At 35.4% G+C, this 15,068-nt stretch overlaps 1 protein-coding gene across 7 annotated transcripts in view; it reads right to left on the reverse strand.

Annotated features, from left to right (window-relative positions):
* The window catches only part of AKAP9 (A-kinase anchoring protein 9), a 197,840-nt gene that overhangs the window by 82,454 nt on the left and 100,318 nt on the right, over positions 1 to 15,068 (reverse strand). For all 7 annotated transcript variants that reach the window (XM_032875423.1, XM_032875435.1, XM_032875432.1 and 4 more), the window contains 4 exons: positions 14,092 to 14,203; positions 13,427 to 13,625; positions 6,224 to 6,320; positions 4,946 to 5,038 (listed from right to left, as the gene is read on the reverse strand). In XM_032875423.1, the coding sequence (XP_032731314.1) occupies positions 4,946 to 5,038; positions 6,224 to 6,320; positions 13,427 to 13,625; positions 14,092 to 14,203 (501 nt within the window). The remainder of the gene's footprint in view (positions 1 to 4,945; positions 5,039 to 6,223; positions 6,321 to 13,426; positions 13,626 to 14,091; positions 14,204 to 15,068) is intronic.

The following is a 15,068-nucleotide window of genomic DNA, read 5'->3' on the forward strand; positions in this document are numbered from 1 at the left end:
CCAAAATAAAATAAAATAAAATAAAACAAAATAAAATAAAATAAAACCAATTCTACATAAATTCTTCCAGAAAAGAGAAGAGGGAATATATTTCAACACTTTACAAGGCCAGCGTTATCCTGATATCATAGCCAAAGACAGTATAAGAAAACAAAACTATGGATGATGTTCCTCACGAAAACAAACATAAATATCCTTGACAAAATATTAGCAAACAGAATCCAGCAATATAAAAAGAAGGTGATTGTCTCCAAAAGAATATGAACAAACTAGGGGGTGATGGAAATGTTTTATATCTCCATTTTGAGTTGGTTTCATAACTAAACATCCTGTTAAAACTCACCAAATTTTGCACTTACAGCTAGTGAATTTCATTATATGCAAATTATACCTCAGGAAAGATGATAACAACAACAAAAATCTGGCCATGTTAGGTCACAAAGGAAGCTTTTGAAATTCTGAAAAGTCTGTATCATAAAGATCACTTTCCTTGGCTAGAAATGAGTAACAAATAATTAAAAGAGCTGTATGGTCTGAAAACTAAAAAACTCAACCGGAAGACTCAATTACCTCGTTATTCTCTCCTTTCCATTTCACTATCCCATCTAAGGAAATTCCACCTATGATTACAGGTGACTCTGTGTACTCTCTGCCTGTGTAAAATGAGCTTAGCTGAGGAGAAAAAAAAAAAAAAAATCCAACCAAGCTGACTGGTCTTATTTTTATCTGTAACTATTACCCTTGCATGAGCCCTTCAGGACACTGGCCAAATCTACTCAGTTTCCCGTGTCTTTTCCATTTTTTATTCCTTCTCCTAGACAGCCCTCTCTCCTTAAACCTTCAGTGTCTTCTCTTCCTTTCTCATTCTCAGGTGCTGACCTTTCCTCTTATTTTAGTGAGAAAATAGAAGCAATCAGAAGAGAACTTCCAAAGCTCCAAATACTGTATCTGAACACATCTTGAATCATGAAGCAAATATTCTCTGCCTTCCTTCTTGTTATTATGGATTAAACTGTCATGCTCCTATCTAACTAATGGCAACCTTCCAGGGATTGCGTCTCCTCTCTTCTCAAGGACACTGCTCCAACAACTGTTTCTCTCTCTCCTGAATTAGCTATTTTTTTCCTTCTCTCTTTAATCATCTCTATTAACAAGGAAATATGATATATTTCTTCTTAAACAGAAACAAAACAGCAATAACAAAAATGTACTGCTTGGCTCCCTCTATTACACTGAGCTATCACTCTATTTCTCTGATCCTCTTTCAAGTAAAATTCATTCTTCATTCTTCCCCTTCACCATCTCAAATCCAATCTAATCAGTTCGTCTGCATCACCCCATCAAATGTGCTCTTGTGAAAGTCACCCATGATTTCACATTGTAAAATCCAATAATTAATTTGCAGTTCTAATCATTCTTGACCTATCAGAAAGCTTTGACACAGTTTAATACATTCTCTTCGCCATATACTTTTATTACTTGTCTACTGTAATGCAATCTTTGTTCTTCCCATATTTAATTCACTGCTTTTTCTCCATCTTCTTTCTTCTTCCTCATTTCTCTGACCTCTCAACATTAGCATTATCCAGACTCAGCCCCCAGACCTCTCTTCTATATATAGTCACTACATTAGTGTTTTTCAAATTTTTTCACTGTAACCATGGTAAACACATATATACCAATAAAAAATATTTTATATTGACACCCAAAGCATACATAGGTACCCGTGTTTATTATTATTATTAATTTTTAAGTAGGCTCCATACCCAACATGGGGCTTGAACTCAAAACCAGAGATTAAGAGCACCTCCCCAACTGAGCCAGCCAGGCACCCTTATGTGTGTGTGTATTTATATAATTGAACTTTCCTATTATGTTATTATGTTAAAATCCTGGACCCAAACTAATAAACCGTTTTTATAACTTAAAGATGAGTTATAACTCACAGTTTGAAAAACACTGCCCTACAGGCCTCCATATTTTCATGTCTAGTCTTATCTATTTCCTGAACTCTAGATTCATATAACCAACCATTTCTTTATTTATTTTTAAACATTTATGAAGTGTTTGCATTTAATGGGTCTGTATTCTTATGTTGAAGGTCTACCTCTCCTCTCCAAAAACTACTGTTTTGCAGTCTTTTCTGACACCTAATAGCAACTTCATTCTCCCAGTTGCTTATGTCAAATAACCTAGAGCAATACTTCCCCTGAAGGGCAAGCCTTTGCCTTTTTCCCTTTTATTTCTTCCTCCTGTATCCAGCGACATCTGCTGAGAAGATAAATCTGTGCCAGGATTTCACAATATTTCACCAAATGGGTCCCCTAACTGTGAGGGTGGTAGGACTGAATCAAACTGGCCTCTAATTCAGCGCAGCTGTGGCTGGGCAAGTAGTCTTCACACTCCTACCAATTCTTCCTGGCCACCTCTTTGAAACATTCATTAGAGTAATTCTTGACTTTTTCTTTCTCTTGCATTCCACTTTCTCAAAAGGTACTCAATCTGTTACCTTCGTGATTTACTCTCCCATTTCCTTGAGGGTTCTTCTACCACTTTAAGAGGTCTTCTGTGATAACCTTGTATCAATAACACCATGGGATTTCCTAATAGTTCTATTATCCAGGTTTGTGTTCTTTTCATAGTACTTACCACCATCTATACAGGGTCTATCTGCACCAACTAGAATGCAAGACCTATGGGAGTAAACACTTCATCTCCTTTTACCTCTGCTATATCCTAGCACTTAAAACACTGTCTGGCAGTGAAATGTAAATAAATGTTTATTTTCAGTAGTAAGTACACAAATCACAGGTTGAATCTAATATGATGTATATTAGGAATCGCTACCCCTAACTGGGCTTCTTCTATACACCCTATATTTTTGAAACAAGGGTTCTCAATCTTTTTCCAACATCCTATCTAAGAGTATAGAGTATAATCCTATCAGTATTGGTAGTGAATGTCAACAATCTGTATTCTAGAATCAAGCTGAATCTCTTGGACTACAGTACCTTGGATGTCTTAGGGACAGTTTTCAATTGTCAGAGCAATTTGGTGCTCTGCCATCTGCTTAGCTGACTAATGTCTTACAAAAAATATTTATCGGCACCTGGGTGACTCAGATGGTTAAACATCTACCTTCATGATCCCTGGGCCCTGGGGTAGAGTCCCCCATTGGGTTCTTGGTTCAGCAGGGAGTCTGCTTCTGCTTCTCCCTCTTCCTCTGCCTCTCCCCCTGCTCATCCTCTGTCAATCTCTCTGCCTCAAATGAGTAAAAAAAATCTTTAAAAAATTCATATTTATAACATCACCATTATCACAGTAATATGACTACTTTAAAAATTTCATTTATGAGTCTTCATCATCTGCTAGGTGGTTTATGTAGATTAGTTCACTGAATCCTTATAAAAATTACTTATTCCTTTTTTTCCCTCTTTTCACACAGAGAAAATGGACTCAGAAGTTAAGTAACTTTCCTAAGATCATAAATCTAGTAAGTCAGAAGAACAAGAATTTAAAGCATGGTATATCCTGTATCAAGCCTCATGCTCATAATTGCTATGATGCCCTGCTATCACATTTCACTTGGGAAATTTTTTTAAGAGCGATGTGCAAGAGAAAATCTGCATTTCTTTAAAGAACTAGATAAGCAGAGCTATGGTGCCTCACTTTCTACTTTGATCTCCAAGAAGCAAACATTCAATACAAATACAGAAGTGATTAAGTCCTTCAGTCCATAATATTTCCTTGGGTATTCCCCTTCTAATTTATGTTTAACCTAATTCCTTATGTATTTCTTGTATACCTTATCAATCCTCCTCCTTTAAAGTGCCCATATCCACGGGGATTGTTATACTGGAACAGCTGAAGTATTAAAAAAAAGCAGCAAAGAAAATCAGAATTTAACTGTTCCAATATAAGACCCCAATCAGGCATATGCATTTAATTTTTTTAAAGATTTACTTATTTATTTATTAGAGAGAGAGAGAGAGAGAGAAAGAAGAGTTTAAAAGAATACCTCTGGGCATAGCAGCTAATGGTATCTATAGTTAACATTATAGTAATTTCTCTGGGAGGAGATAAGCAAAGAGAATATATAGAAGACTAACCACTTTCTATCTCATTTCCTACCATATTCCCCACCTTCAGGAGAGGTGAAACTCCATTACAAGATATTACTCACAAGGCAACAAATTTATAAAGACTTGTTATGGCATTCTAAAAAGGTTCTTTTTTTTTTAAGGATCTATTAATTTATTTGAAAGAGAGCACGAGAGAGAGAGAGAGAGCACAAGCAGGGGGAGAGGGAGATGGAGACAGAGACGAAGACTTCCTGTTGGGTAGGGAACCCGATATGGGGCTAGATCCCAAGACCCTGGGATCATGATCTGAGATGAAGGCAGATGCTTAACCATCTGTGCCACCAAGACGTCCCTGAAAAGTTTCTAATTACTATCCCATATTAAGAAAAATGCTTTTCTTAAAGAAAAATTCACAGAATAATCCATTTAAAGGCAAATGCGGTTGATAAAAAATAAAGTGCAGGGGTACCTGGGTGGCTTGATCAGTGGAGCTTTTGACTCTAGGGTCATGAGTTCGAGCCTCATGTTGGGTGTAGAGACTACTAAAATAGTTAAACTTAAAAAAAAAAGTGCATTACTATCAATAAAATCTATGTTGTTGTTGTTTTTTAAAGATTTTATTTATTTATTTGACAGACAGAGATCACAAGTATGCAGAAAGGCAGGCAGAGAGAGAGGAGGAAGCAGGTTCCCCGCCGAGCAGAGAGCATGGTGCAGGGCTTGATCCCAGGACCCTGGGATCATGACCTGAGCCAAAGGCAGAGGCTTTAACCCACTGAGCCACCCAGGCACCCCTAAAATCTATGTTTTTTGAAGCTTGAAGGGAATATAAACCATAATAACCTGCCAAAGTATAAACTTACCTTAGCTACTTCTTCTTCTAATCGTTCTTTGTACTGTTTTTCCAGCAACTTAACCATATTTGTTTCCTGTTTCACTCCAAAATCACCAGAAAACTAAATTAAAAAGCAAAATATAACATACTTGTTTATACTAATTATACATCACTTATTTTTAAACTTCTACCCTCAAATATCCTCAAAATATCAATGTCTCTTAGAAAACTTCTGCGAAGTTCCAATAAGTATGTTTTAGTTCTGCTCTTACTTAAAAATAGTAATTCTGGTGAATAATTCTAGTGTATAATTCTACTAAATAATGTACTTACAAAAAATGTACTTACTACACTGAACTTAATGATGCAAAGTGAGAAAGATATTTATATATTCTAATTACCAATACACAGTTCTACAGTGCAATAAAGACACTTCATAAATATAAGTATTTAATTTTAAGAATGTTAACAGTGGCTATCTTTGCTTATGAAATTATAAGCAATTTTTATCTTCCTAATATTTATTAATACTGTCCAATTCTCTGCAAATACAAATTACCTTTACAACTAGAAAAAAACATAAAGTTTAAAAAAAAAATAGAAACACATTCTCAGCATCAAAGCTGTTTATTAATTATCTGAATACTCCATAGAGGATGAGTATAGAAGAATCAAGATATGTAGCCACTCTCTATCCAAAACAAGAGAATGCAATGATCTTTGTTTTCTATAGGAGTTAAGAATCAAAAATCTACTGAATTAAGATAAGGGTTTTGCAGCTGCAAGTTTCAGAAAAGTGGCTACGAAATGGGAGTATATAAAATGTTGAGGACAGGCAGAATGTGCTGGCCTATACTGTAAAAGATGAGGGGCTTTTATATATCAGATGGCCTGTGCTGAAGGAAGCCTTGTCTATTGTTCCAGCCATAACCTCTTTTGGGAATTTTGAGGATTCCTAAATACTATTCTAGACGTGGACTGGCTCAACTTCCTATGGTGGCAAGAAAAGCTGTTGCAAGGGCACTGAAACTAATTTGTTAATATAGCTAATGTTATATAAACGAAGACAAATTTTAAATTAGAACATTTTTAGAGAGAAAAAAACTCTCAATTTTAACTGTGTTAGTCCTATGCTACAAAAATACATTAAATTTCTTTATTTATATATTATTCTGGGTCTTTTATATAAAACTTTATATATTATGCTTACCTCTCAGCAAATATTAAATTGGATAATTACTGTAGATATAAAAATGACAGTAAGAAAAATAAAATCAGTGCACACAACAGTTTAAAGATACAATACCTCTATTGTACCATCAATGTTCTCGTTTAGACGACTTCCAGGATATACTGTTTTCTGGACATCAGATTCAGTTATTACCATTGAATCAATGGAGAAACTAAACAAAAGAGAGTGAAGGAATTAGAATTGTGAGTTTTACTGTCAGTTCAAATTTACAGCATGCATAAAATGTGTATTAGGGCAGGGGCAAAAAAGAGGACAGATCAAGAGTTACAGGTATTGTGACTTAAATAGTATTTTTGACTAGTTTTTTCATTTAAAACTAAAGTAACACAATTGAATGAGAAATATTTCAACAAATCACCATTGAATTTTATGCCATTTTAGAAAGTGTACTAAAAATATATGATGTAGAGCTATTTACAGGTACAGACATACATTTTAAAAAAGTTTTATTCCGAGTAAAAGTCTGTAAATCTCATTTTTTTATTAAAAATCATTTACACACACACAGAAAAAACATCTGGATGAATACATGTCAAAAGTAACAATGATTAGCTCTAGCAGAACTGGGGAGCAGAGGCAAGAAAAGGAAGATTCTTAATTTAAACAGAAACTTCCAGATATTTTTTGTTTTTAATCTATTCATTTATTTTTTGGTGTTCATGTCTTTACTCTATATTGTTTTACATGTACTATTTTGTAAAAAAGTGGTTTTTTTCTTATAATGTTGAACTTGGGTCATAAAAACAAGGTAAGATTAATATTTAGTAACCATGGGAAAAAGAACAAAGGGGCTAATTATATTTTTTTCTGAGTAATACAATTTCTCACTTCTATTTTTTTTTAATTTATTTTTTTATAAACATATAATATATTTTTATTCCCTCCCCAATGCCTATAACCCCACCCCCCCTCCCAACCCCCCTCCCCCCATCAACCCTCAGTTCGTTTTGTGAGATTAAGAGTCACTTATGGTTTGTCTCCCTCCCAATCCCATCTTGTTTCATTTCTTCTTCTCCTACCCCCTTAACCACCCCCTGTTGCATCTCCTCTCCCTCATATCAGGGAGATCATATGATAGTTGTCTTTCTCCGATTGACTTATTTCGCTAAGCGTGATACCCTCTAGTTCCATCCACGTCGTCGCAAATGGCAAGATTTCATTTCTTTTGATGGCTGCATAGTATTCCATTGTGTATATATACCACATCTTCTTTATCCATTCATCTGTTGATGGACATCTAGGTTCTTTCCATAGTTTGGCTATTGTAGACATTGCTGCTATAAACATTTGGGTGCACGTGCCCCTTCGGATCACTACGTTTGTATCTTTAGGGTAAATACCCAGGGGTGCAATTGCTGGGTCATAGGGTAGCTCTATTTTCAACATTTTGAGGACTCTCCATGCTGTTTTCCAGGGTGGTTGCACCAGCTTGCATTTCCACCAACAGTGTAGGAGGGTTCTCCTTTCTCCGCATCCTCGCCAGCATCTGTCATTTCCTGACTTGTTAATTTTAGCCATTCTGACTGGTGTGAGGTGGTATCTCATTGTGGTTTTGATTTGTAGTTCCCTGATGCCGAGTGATGTGGAGCACTTTTTCATGTGTCTATTGGCCATCTGGATGTCTTCTTTGCAGAAATGTCTGTTCATGTCTTCTGCCCATTTCTTGATTGGATTATTTGTTCTTTGGGTGTTGAGTTTGCTAAGTTCTCTATAGATTTTGGACACTAGCCCTTTATCTGATATGTCATTTGCAAATATCTTCTCCCATTCTGTCAGTTGTCTTTTGGTTTTGTTTACTGTTTCCTTTGCTGTGCAAAAGCTTTTGATCTTGATGAAATCCCAATAGTTCATTTTTGCCCTTGCTTCCCTTGCCTTTGGCGATGTTCCTAGGAAGACGTTGCTGCGGCTGAGGTCGAAGAGGTTGCTTCCTATGTTCTCCGTAAAGGTTTTGATGGATTCCTTTCTCACATTGACGTCCTTCATCCATTTTGAGTCTATTTTTGTGTGTGGTGTAAGGAAATGGTCCAATTTCATTTTTCTGCATGTGGCTGTCCAATTTTCCCAGCACCATTTATTGAAGAGACTGTCTTTTTTCCATTGGACATTCTTTCCTGCTTTGTCGAAGATGAGTTGACCATAGAGTTGAGGGTCTATTTCTGGGCTCTCTATTCTGTTCCATTGATCTGTGTGTCTGTTTTTGTGCCAGTACCATGCTGTCTTGATGATGACAGCTTTGTAATAGAGCTTGAAGTCCGGAGCTGTGATGCCACCAACTTTGGCTCTCTTTTTCAATATTCCTTTGACTATTTGAGGTCTTTTCTGGTTCCATATAAATTTTAGGATTATTTGTTCCATTTCTTTGAAAAAAAATGGATGGTATTTTGATAGGAATTGCATTAAATGTGTAGATTGCTTTAGGTAGCATAGACATTTTCACAATATTTATTCTTCCAATCCAGGAGCATGAAACATTTTTCCATTTCTTTGTGTCTTCTTCAATTTCTTTCATGAGTACTTTATAGTTTTCTGAGTATAGATTCTTAGCCTCTTTGGTTAGGTTTATTCCTGGGTATCTTATAGTTTTGGGTGCAATTGTAAATGGGATTGACTCAATTTCTCTTTCTTCTGTCTTGTTGTTGGTGTAGAGAAATGCAACTCATTTCTGTGCATTGATTTTATATCCTGACACTTTACTGAATTCTGTACAAGTTCTAGCAGTTTTGGAGTGGAGTCTTTTGGGTTTTCCACATATAGTACCATATCATCTGCGAAGAGTGATAGTTTGACTACTTCTTTGCCAATTTGGATGCCTTTAATTTCGTTTTGTTGTCTGATTGCTGAGGCTAGGACTTCTAGTACTATGTTGAATAGCAGTGGTGATAATGGACATCCCTGCCGTGTTCCTGACCTTAGCGGAAAAGCTTTCAGTTTTTCTCCATTGAGAATGATATTTGCGGTGGGTTTTTCATAGATGGCTTTGATAATATTGAGGTATGTGCCCTCTATCCCTACACTTTGAAGAGTTTTGATCAGGAAGGGATGCTGTACTTTGTCAAATGCTTTTTCAGCATCTATTGAGAGTATCTTTCTTTTATTAATGTGTTGTATTACATTGATTGATTTGCAGATGTTGAACCAACCTTGCAGCCCTGGAATAAATCCCACTTGGTCGTGGTGAATAATCCTTTGAATGTACTGTTGAATCCTATTGGCTAGTATTTTGGTGAGAATTTTCGTGTCTGTGTTCATCAAGGATATTGGTCTGTAGTTCTCTTTTTTGATGGGATCCTTTGTCTGGTTTTGGGATCAAGGTGATGCTGGCCTCATAAAATGAGTTTGGAAGTTTTCCTTCCATTTCTATTTTTTGGAACAGTTTCAGGAGAATAGGAATTAGTTCTTTAAATGTTTGGTAGAATTCCCCTGGGAAGCCGTCTGGCCCTGGGCTTTTGTTTGTTTGGAGACTTTTGATGACTGTTTCAATCTCCTTACTGGTTATGGGTCTGTTCAGGCTTTCTATTTCTTCCTGGTTCAGTTGTCTCACTTCTATTTTCATATGCACCCATGCTGCCTTCTTTATTCGAACCCCCTCCTGCCCAGCTTCTCCTTTCTCTCTCCTATCCTCTTCTTTCATTCTGTCCCAAATTGGCCAGATACAAGTTATCATCAACTCATTTCATAACTTATATAACTAACCCCTATTGACAGACATTTGGTTGTTTTCAAATGTTCACTATTACAAATAATGCTACAACATAAATCCTCATAAATAAGTCTTGCACACATTTGTGGATTTTCTGTATGATAAATCTCACAAATAAGATTAAAATATTTAATATTTAACATTTCAACATAATGCCATATTCCAAAGAGTTATATTAATTTTACTCCCGTAACAGTGTCATTTAAATATTTACCCAAAATTTCAGCAACACAGAGTCTTAAGAGTTTTAGAACTTTGTTAGAACATGATGGTTTTATCTTTGAGATTATATATCCTTCGACTTCTATTGGCCTTGTAGGTTTCCTCTGCTGTGAACTGCCTATTCGTGTTCTAGGTTCATGTTAAATGACTGTAAAAACTCATCTCCCTTTTGTTTCTTCTCTGCCCTTCCCTGGTTCTTGTCTATCTCACAATTTTGTCTGTTTCCTCATTTCTTCTTGCATACAACTATTCTGATCCTTGGTTCCATGTTTTGATTCCTTTCTCATAGCTTAAAAAACTTTCCTGATTATTTATCATTATTAAGACCCAAACTCTAATAAAAAATGGTACTTTGTTCACAATGACTCCATTTTATACCTTTACAGCATTTGAAAATGTTTATCCGAAATTCAAAAAATCTGGCTAAAACCAAACTCACTGCTCCCCTCTTATAATTAAGGTACTACTCCCCACTGGCCTTACTTCTCTATTTATATTAACATAGCACTGTTTTCCATGTTCTCTATCTCAAACAACACAAGGTCATCTTTATTTTTCCCCTTTACTTTGTTTTCAACATTCCTTCTAATCCATTATCTGATATTCATCCCTTCATTTCCATTTCCCCTAGAACTCCAATAGGCAATTATTACAAAAATGTGCAGTGAAAGATGCCACACAAACACGGGTTTAAATTCCAGCACTCTGGTTCCATCACCATGTTACATGCCTTAACCCACTACTTCTTAAAAATTGTTTTGTAGTAAGTCTATTTCAATGATTAGATTGAAGTCCCTTGAGGGAGAAAAGCCACTTTATATAGATCTAAAGCTTCCTCCATGAACCTAGCCAAGCTGGTTCCAGTCATTATTTCATTTAATCCTCACAATCTTAATGGTACTTTTATTGTCCCTAATATTATTACCTAAATATATTAAAACAATCTGCCCAAGATCATATAGCCAGTAAAAAGTTAAACCAGGTGTCAAATGCAGATTTGACTCTAAAGCCAATAGTCATTCCATGAGGCTCTAGCATACCTGTAAGAGGCTTTAGTAGGCCAGCTCCAAATATATGTTAAATGAATGATTCAATTATTTTTTTACATATTTTTTAAACTAGTTCAAATCTTAGAAGAACAGCATGCTCTTTATTCACATACTCTTTATTCAAAAAGTATCTTAATTGTACCCAAAAATGTGATGACATTTACAAGAAATAACTTTGACTCATCACCACTAGTAGGAGTGAGCATGGGTCAGTAAACCTCTTTTATGGGAGGGTGGGAGAAAACTAATGGTCTTAGTTTAAAGGTACTGTCAACACACTTCCAACTGAATATCACAGAAACCTCTGAGAGAGGGCGGTTAACTGGCAACAGCTCAAATTCAATAAATGCAAACTAAGTCTTCATTTCCAGAAAACTCCCTTTTCTTCATGTTTCAGAGAGAAAGCATCACTAATTAAAGGAAGGTTACTTGAAACATTGTAGCTGATTATTAGCGACTTCCTGCTCTCTACTTATTTTTTCATATCAGAAAACTCAAAGTCGTAGTTTCAAAATGTCAATCCATAAACTATCTGCATTAGAATTATCTTGTTACAAAACACAAATGTCCAGGGTCCATCTCAAAGCTATTGAGTCTGACTCTCCAAATGTATAATCCAGTAATCTAATTTTAAGTATTCAAAAACCTCCACTGTTTCTGATGCATGGCCAAGTTTAAGAAACACCGATCTCAAATAAGATGAAGGCTTTATAAGGCTATGTCAAGGCTGATGAATAATTCCAAAGCCTATACACCGGCACTGAGTAAAAAAAGGAGAAACAGACTGCTTCCAAACAAGTGTGGACATTCAGCATTTTGTCTCAAAGAAAAAAAAATTTTTTTGGCTTGAGGTTCCATTAATAAGTGCCTATGAAGATATCAGTCCTAGAACAGCAGAGCCAGCCACAGTTAGATGAAGTCTCTGAGCACTTTATAGAGATAGTTTAAACATTAAAGCATACTTTCTAAATAAGTTATGAGCTGTTCTCTCATTCATTTAACAAATATTTATTGAGCACCTACCACATGGAGGGAATTATTATAAGGTTTGGAATACATCAACAACTCAGATGATCAAAACCCCCACCATTACAGAGCCTGAAGTCTTTCATAAAAGGCAGAAAATAAAGCAAACAAAACAAAGTCCCCTACAAATATAAATAGACTTGTTTTTTTTTTTATTTTATACATACAGAGCTTTACATACATATAACAGGCAATATTAAGTAATAGGGAAAAAATTAAGCAGGAAATTAGTGTACAGAGTTCTAAACAGCAATTTTAATTTAAATGGGGTGATCAGGATAGGCCTCATGAGAGTATGAGATCTGCAAAAAGACCCAAAGAAGGTAAGCATGTTGGGCATGCAAATATCTGGGGAAAGAGCATTCTAGGTAGAAGAAACAATAATGAGAAGTCCCTGAAGCAGGAGCATACCGAAGGTCTGAGGATCTCAAGGAAAATGTGTGGTGTGACAATAAAGACAGGCAAGGAGATAAAGTCCAAGTGGTAACAAGGAACCATCATGTAGGACTGAGTAAGGCATTGTTAGGAAAGAAGAGTATGGGACTAACATGATCGGTCTTAAATTTTAAAAGTAAATTCTTAAATTTTAAATGCAAAGTTGTGGAAATGTGTCGAGAACAGACATTAGGAAAGAGGGTAGGAACTGGGAGATGAGTTGTTGTAGTAACTCAGGTAAGAGATGATGATGGCAGGGAGCTACTGAGAAGTGGTCTAGTTAGATGTATTTTGGAGGCAGAGATAAGAGGATTTCTTGAAAGATTAGAAGGAAAAGGAGAGAAAGAAGAGTCACTTTAGATGGAGATGGCTGCAGAAGGAGTAAATTTCCAGGGGAAGATCCAGAGTTCTATTTTGGACATAGTGAATCTGAGTATTAGACAACTAGGTGGAGAAAGTCCAGCCATGACTGAAATGATCATATCTTATATTTCTGGGGTATGCCCCACATCAAAGTAGCAAAGACCAGGCATACAATAAATAATACAAGCACACACTGATTTAATTCAGCAGATTAACAACAACCACCATCTTTATTAGATAAAGGTGTAAGTAAAATCTCTATAATAGAGTATCTTTGGTTTATAGCAATACTTACTTCAGACATTTCAAAGTATTATCTCCTGTTCTTATTTCTTGATAATGTGGCATCCCATCTCTTTCAAGGAACTTTGGTTAAGTTACATTTGCTACTGAAAAACAACTATGCTATGATTGTTACTAAGCTATAAATACTGCTGAATGAGACTGTAAATGGATGGGTACCTTGGCTGAACTGTGGATACAGTAACAGCTTGAAGCCTTTCCTGCAAACAATGGATCTCTGCCCCATAGTTTTCTTCTGTTTCTTTCAACTGTTGCTGCAAAGAGGATATGAGGTTTTCTAATTCTTGAACTTGTCCTTCAAGTTGTTTAATGTTTTCATAATCTTGCAGCGTAGATAACTTGCTTTTACAAGTGACATCTAAGTTATAGGAAGAGAAGAAAAATACCCATTTCAAAACAACTTTCTTACTGAAGTAGCACAATCACTTTTTTTGTGTTTACAGAGATTATTCATTCTTCTTTGAAAAAATAATGCTTTCTTAGTAGTAACGAATTTCATTTAGACTCATTTTGACTGATGAAAAAAAAATGAATAGTGTAATTCAAGATCATTTCTTCTAACTTCATGTCTGTAGTACCCTGAAATCTACCAATATCATGTCTTTAAATTGAAAACAATTGAGAATCACAGAACAAGTAAGTGAGAAGGGATCAAAGAAAGGAATAGTCCAAACCCTCCACTTTGAGAATGAGAAAACTAAGATCAGAGTGATTGTAATGAAATGCCAAAGACTACTAGGTTATCTCAAATTTTAAAGTAAAAATTCAAATGACCAAATATTTGGTATAAAAATACTACACCGTGGTATATAATCAAAATTTACCAATGTCTTGCAAATTGGTCATCTGAGAAGTTGATAAAAACTCTGTTTCCTCTTTTGGTAGGTTTCCTTCTGCAAATTCAAGTTTTACATCATTTGTCTCCTGTCCCTGAATCTATTGAAAATAACAGAAAAGGAGTGACATAAATATATGATTCAGCATTTTGAAAACTATATTAAAGCAGCTTTATACAACAAATGTTATTCAGAATCACTTAGAATTATAACACTCTGATACAAATATTTTCCCTTCCAACTTATTTTTTGCTTTCTTCTGACAATGACTCACATTCCCTTCACAGCACTGCAATTAGTAAGTATATTGTTTGGTCATACCCAGAAAGAAGCGCATTTTAACATAAAAACAGAAACTGTACGAAATTTTGGTATAAAGTTCAGGTAATATTTATAATATGACTTGGTCTTTGGAATTTCAACTTACACATAGTATATTTTATGTTTATCAATACCTGATAGTATAACTTTATGAATCTAATCTATGTACCTCCAGGTAACTGACAACTGGTATGCAGTTCTTCACATAAAAGTAAGGAAAATAATGAAAACAGATAAATATCACGTTGTTTAATTACTTTAAAATTAGGCAGCAATTTGTCAGATGCATGTGTGTATTAATTTAGTTCTTCATCAAATACTCAATAATTATCTACTACAGGACTAGCACTGTGACACAGATATACCATATCTGCCCTTATAGAATTGATCAACTAGTGAGGGAAGGAAATTAAACAATTAGAGGAGCAACTGAGGCTCAGTTTTGGTTAAGTGTCCGACTTTTACTTTCAGCTCAGGTCATGATCTCAGGATCAAGAGATGAAGCACTCCTTCAGGCTATGTACCGCTTATGGGGCCTGCTTGGGTTTCTCTCTCTCTCTCTGCCCCTGGCCCCCATCATCCCTCTCTTAAAAAAAAAAAAAAAATTAGAGAAGCACTAAACTATAATCGACTTTAAGGGCAAT

This window comes from Lontra canadensis, unplaced genomic scaffold, assembly GCF_010015895.1.
Source record: "Lontra canadensis isolate GAN:19392208 unplaced genomic scaffold, GSC_riverotter_1.0 scaffold2, whole genome shotgun sequence".
NCBI lineage: Eukaryota > Metazoa > Chordata > Mammalia > Carnivora > Mustelidae > Lontra > Lontra canadensis.